General features: G+C 40.0%; 1 protein-coding gene across 1 annotated transcript in view; it reads left to right on the top strand.

The window, feature by feature from the left end:
• The window catches only part of npffl (neuropeptide FF-amide peptide precursor like), a 2,238-nt gene extending 1,008 nt beyond the window's left edge, over positions 1–1,230 (top strand). The window contains exons 2-3 of the mRNA XM_053442938.1: positions 294–409; positions 1,107–1,230. Coding sequence (XP_053298913.1) covers positions 294–409; positions 1,107–1,230 — 240 coding nt within the window. The remainder of the gene's footprint in view (positions 1–293; positions 410–1,106) is intronic.
• The last annotated feature ends 4,770 nt before the right edge of the window (positions 1,231–6,000 follow it).

Genomic DNA, 6,000 nt, shown 5'->3' with positions numbered 1-6,000 from the left:
TTTGCTTAAAGATAAAAGTGGATGGATATTTGGATGAGCCTAGATAGATATGAATATCTCAAGGTCCCCTGTCACAGCAGGACACACTGACTGGAGTGGCCACCCCCAGGGTTTGTGTTGCAGCCCAGATAAGAGCCCAGGTAGAGCTTTTAAAGTTCCCAAGATGTGTTTATGGGTTTTTTATTCAAAAGCAGACAGAAGCTTTTTGATACTAGGCTTTGTATTTCTGTGTGTGTGTGTGTGTGTGTGTGTGTGTGTGTGTGTGTGTGTGTGTGTGTCTACGTTCCATACAGGAGAGTGAAAACACAGATAGCAGAGTTGACGATCGCCTGCTGACCTCAGTGCTCAGAGCTCTGCTGCTCGGATCTCAGAGAGAAACCAGGAACTCAGTCCTGCATCAGCCACAGAGGTCAGTGACGCCTGGCAGAGTCGGTATCGATTCCACACAGAAACAGGTAGACAGGGAAAAAACATGCACACAGAGAATTAATATAAATTAAAAGCAACAAAAAGGGAATAGTGAAGTAAATATATACAATATAAACTGAATATAAACAGTATTGCAAACGAAGAAAGAAAAAGCTGAAAACAATCACTTTTTAAAAGCCACAACATTTTTGGGGTAATTTGGTTTAAACATATTTAAATATTTAATCCATGATCAAAATAGTTATAATTTAGATTTCTCTTAACCAACTAGTCATAATTGTGCCGCTAAAGTGGAAAATACATTTACTCATTTACAAGATATATGAATTTTAGAATCTCCACCATGAAGCGGATTTAAACATGATGTGCCCCAGCTGTCCATTAGTGAAAGTGGCTGAGGAGCCATTAGCCTGTTACAGCAAAGATCAGATGAGGTCTTTGACCTGAAATGTGGGTCTCAACCTCCAGGGTTTCAACGTTTCACTGAGACTGTTGCCGGCAATTTTGTGTTACCTTTAAACTATAATGTTACAGCCATTCCAGTTAAATGCAGTTTGGAACAAGTGACTTCTCTATGTATTAGTCTAATTGTATCCCCACCCCTATCCCACCCTAACTTCCTTTTCGAAATCCAAATATCTCACATCAGTCCGTGCTCATGTTAATCTTCTTTGCAGGTTTGGCCGTGATTCCAAAGGGCAGGTGGTGATGGACGACCAAATACACACTCGCAACTGGGACGCCGCAGCCCCCAATCAGATCTGGAGTATGGCCGTCCCCCAGAGATTTGGCAAGAAGTAACTTCCCTGTCAGAGAGACGGGCAAATGTGGATTGACTAAATTTGAATGAATGAATCTGATTTCAATTAAAAAGTCTTCATAGTTTCCAGCATGGTCCCCATTAGGCCTGACATCAAACCCGGAGCCAATTCAAATTGACGGGACCTTTATTCGTAGAGTTTTCTTTTCTTTTGATTTCCGACACTTCAAAGCATGTTAACTATAGTGCCTATTAAAGTTCTCTGAGCAGACCTTATTATTCCTGACCTGAATGTTATCAAGGACCCAGAGTTTTGCTGTAAATTGATCGCTATCTCGTTGTTATTCTTTTATTCTCTGGTCAAATAAAAGAGCTTTGAATTTGGAAAAGCTAAACTTACACATGTGTGTGTTCATTGTGAAAATTGCAAAAAGGATCATACTCACAAACATTTCAAAGGCTAAATAATGAAATGTTATGGAATTGCTTCTTCGATTGACATGGGCATGATACAAACAAAATATTAATTTCAAATTACAGAAGCTGGCTAACAATTATGTTCATTACACATATAGTCCATAAATGGCAAAAACTAATAAAAAACGGAAAATCACCAAATCCTCACATTTAAGAAGCTCTTATCAACAAGATTTTCAAATAATTACCTAATCAATCAGTAGGGTCAATAGTAGTTTCGATTATAAAAAAGTCGATGTCTTGACATAAATGAGAAACTGCATTGTAATTTAACCCTAATTGCAAACAAGCTAACAGCATCAGTACATGGTGAAGAACATCTGTTAGACCACATGGAAAATGTCATCAGAGTCAGTTAAGGACACAGAATGAAAGATATGTATTCAGATATATGAATAATACATTTGTATATATCACAAAACAGTTACTTACTACACAGACCACAGAGAGAAGGATCATGTCTCAGGACCTAATATGAAATTAGTTTATCAAGCTATCGTCTATTTAATGTAAAGTGAAGCCTGATTTGATATATTTTCAGAAGAGCAGTGGCTGCTTGTCCGTGTGTGTGTGTGTGTGTGTGTGTGTGTGTGTGTGGGTGGGTGTGTGGTGGTGTGTGTGTGTGTGTGGTGGATTTACAGGCCACCTGGGGAAGCAGCATGCAATCATCTTCAGCACTAATTAAAACACAGAAACATGCAATTACTCCACGTTTCCGCAGCCAATTAGTGGAAAGGACAGCACATCGATCCCTCTCAGGAAGAGTCCTCCACCAGCCCGACCTCCCGCCCCCCTCTGAACACAGACTGAAGAATAACCAGAGCTGATTGTTGACTTTTGACATTTATTTACTTTAGTCAGTAATGTACGTCAGCATGGTCCGTTTCTACCGGGTTTAATCAAGGTGCATTGTTACAGCATGTGAGTCACAGGTATATAGTTATTAGTTTTTCTTTCACACTGTCAATTTAAGACAGGAATAGAGATAATGTGCACATTAAAGGAGACATTGTTTTCCTATTTAGGTATATCATTTTTATTTGTGTCATTCTTTGAAAAGGTTTTCATGCTCTAATGATCAGAAACTGCAGTTTCTCTTTTCAGCCTCTTCTTCTGTTTGGTTTATCGGTGGCGGGGAACTGACGTCAAGGTGCATTATCGTCATGACCCTCTTTAAGCCCCACCTCCGTGTAAAGCCCACCCTGCTCTGATTGGCCAGCATGAGTAGTCGTGCATTATGTAACCTTGTAACATTGTGATGTCATCACGGTATCCCGTAAGAATCGGCCAGAATACAGATGCTGCGTTTTAGGGGCTAATAGCACCGTTTTCTGTCGGGGGGGCTTTTTGACTTTGCACAACTTTAATATTCACCTATACAACACACTAGAGGACAAAACCTAAAAAAGCATTATGTTTTTCCTTTAACTTTATGTGAACTGAACTTACAGATGTGATACATATCTTTCTATATCCATGTCTCGCTGACAAGGTCACTTGGTCATCACCTTGAAGGGCAGCCATGTTTGAACCAGCAGAGAGGAAGGTCTCAGCCATTACTGGTCACAAGCATGATTCAGCACAATTTGTGACACACAAGATAATTTAATGACTGAAGTGTAAAGAGAACATCCAGAGCAATGTCAAGGGTAAACTGCACAGTGCTCTCCTCCATGACTAACAAGCACCAAGTGGTGATTTGCTCACCTCATAAAGTGCAAGATTAATTTCAACATTAAGAACAGTATGACCATCCTTTGAAAAAAAGTGATTTTTATACAGAGGCCCTGAGGTGCAAAGCACAACAACAGCTAATTCAGATTTTAATAAAGACTGGTCATGTTATGTGGTAGGATTATATAGTTAACGTTTATTTAAAGACATAATTCTTGAAAAGCTCTCGAGACAGAACAAAGTTTCTATTACTACTCATCTTTCATTCTCAGCTACAAGAAGAAGAAAATGTCTTGGTGGAAGGAGGATTTGTGTGCAGCTCTCGCGGAGTGGAATAATAACTGGGTTAAAAAAGGAAAAAGGATTCTGATGTTGTTTCATTTATTTATATACATGAATATATAGGCAGGGTGTTGTTAAGTCGCTTGTGAGGGAATAGAAATGTCCCTTTTTGAAAGCTCTCTCTAAGTCTTTTTCAGCCCATCAAGGGATTATAAAATGAGGAGTTGTAGGCAAAATAAAAACTGCTTCAGATTTGATTATAAAAAGTATAAATATAGGGAAGTGACTTAATGGTTAGGAGTGTGTGGCTTGTAAACGCTTCATGCTTGATTCTGTTCCTGGTGGGGACCTTTGTAGCTTTTCTTATATTTCCTGTCTCAATCTGAGATTTAGCAACAAATGAAACCTGCAAAATATATAATAAAAAAATATACAACCCTCCATGTGCTCAGGTAGTCCTGGTATGGGTCAAGGGGAATGAGCCCTTTACACCAGGTCTTGGGAGGAACAATTACAAATGTTAGCGTTTGACTGAATTGTAGCCGAGCTGCATTGTGGGTAATATAGGAGCGTTTTGTCGTGTATGCATTAGACTAAAAGATGTTGGTATGTGTGCTTAAAAGATAATGACAGGCTTACATATACAGTGCCTTGCATAAGTATTCACCCCCCTTGGGCTTTTTCCCATTATGTACTGTTACTAACTGGAATTCAAATAGACTTAAATAAACTTTTTCCTGTTTGATCAACAAAACATGCATAGTACTTTGGAGGTGCAAAATAAATTTTATTGTGACACAAACAATAATGAGAACAAAAAAGTTGACATCTGTTGGGTGCATAAGTATTCACCCCCCTGTGTCAATACTTGGTAGAACCCCCTTTCGCTGCAATTACAGCTGCAAGTCTTTTGGGGTATATCTCTACCAGCTTTGCACATCTAGAGATGGAAAGGTTTGTCCATTCTTCTTGGCAAAAAAGATGAAGCTCAGTCAGATTGGATGGAGACCGTCTGTGAACCGCAATCTTCAAGTCTTGCCATAGATTCTCTATTGGATTGAGGTCTGGGCTTTGACGGGCCATTTTAAGACATTAACATTCTTTAATCCAAACCATTCCTTTGTAGCTCTGGCTGTATGTTTAGGGTCATTGTCCTGCTGGAAGATGAACCTCCGCCCCAGTCTCAATACTTTTGCAGACTGCATCAGATTTTCTTCAAGGATTTCCCTGTATTTGGCTCCATCCATCTTTCCCCCTATTCTGACCAGTTTCCCTGTACCTGCTGAAGAGAAGCATCCCCACAGCATGATGCTACCACCACCATGTTTCACTGTTGGGATGGTGTGCTCAGGGTGATGGGCAGTGTTGGGTTTTCGCCACACATAGCGTTTTGCATTGAGGCCAAAAAGTTAAATTTTGGTCTCATCTGACCAGAGCACCTTCTTCCACATGTTTGCTGTGTCTCCCACATGGCTTCTGGCAAACTCCAAACAGGATTTTTTATGGATCCCTTTCAACAATGGCTTTCTTCTTGCCACTCTTCCATAAAGGCCAGATTTGTGGAGTAGACGACTAATAGTTGTCCTGTGGACAGATTCTCCCACCTCAGCTGTGGATCTCTGCAACTCCTCCAGAGTAACCATGGGCCTCCTGGTTGCTTCTCTGATTAATTTTCTCCTTGTCCGACTCTTCAGTTTGGGTGGACGGCCTCCTCTTGGTAGGTTTGCGGTTGTGCCATATTCTTTCCATTTTCTTATGATGGATTTGATGGTGCTCAGAGAGATGTTCAAAGCTCTGGATATTTTTTTATAACCTAACCCTGCTTCATATTTCTCCACAACTTTATCCCGGACCTGTTTGGTGAGCTCCTTGGTCTTCATGATGCTGTTTGTTCAGTAATGATCTCCAACAAACTCTGAGTCCGTCACAGAACAGGTGTATTTATACTGAGATTAAATTGCAGACAGGTGGACCCTATTTACTAATTATGTGACTTGCAAATGTGACTTGTGAATGCAATTGGTCGCACCAAATCTTTGTTAGGGGTTTCACAGTAAAGGGGGTGAATACATATGCACTCAACACTTTTCAGATTTTTATTTGTAAATAATTGTGAAATCCATGTAATATTTCCCCCCACTTCCAAATGATGCACTATTTTGTGTTGGTCCATTACATAAACTCACGATGAAATAAATTTTAATCTGTGGTTATACCATGACAAAATGTAGAAAAGTCCAAAGGGGGTGAATACTTATGCAAGGCACTGTATGTTGCCTGCCCTCTGGACTCTTAGACATTCTCAGAGAGTCCTCAAAACGGTTATCTTATTTACTCCCTAACTTTTGGGTATGACCTTTGACCTAGGGAATTGTTTG

The sequence above is a fragment of the Pleuronectes platessa genome, chromosome 2, assembly GCF_947347685.1.
Source record: "Pleuronectes platessa chromosome 2, fPlePla1.1, whole genome shotgun sequence".
NCBI classification, from domain to species: Eukaryota; Metazoa; Chordata; class Actinopteri; order Pleuronectiformes; family Pleuronectidae; genus Pleuronectes; species Pleuronectes platessa.
Note: the sequence above shows the minus strand (reverse complement) of the source record. Positions and strands in the feature narration are given on the sequence as shown.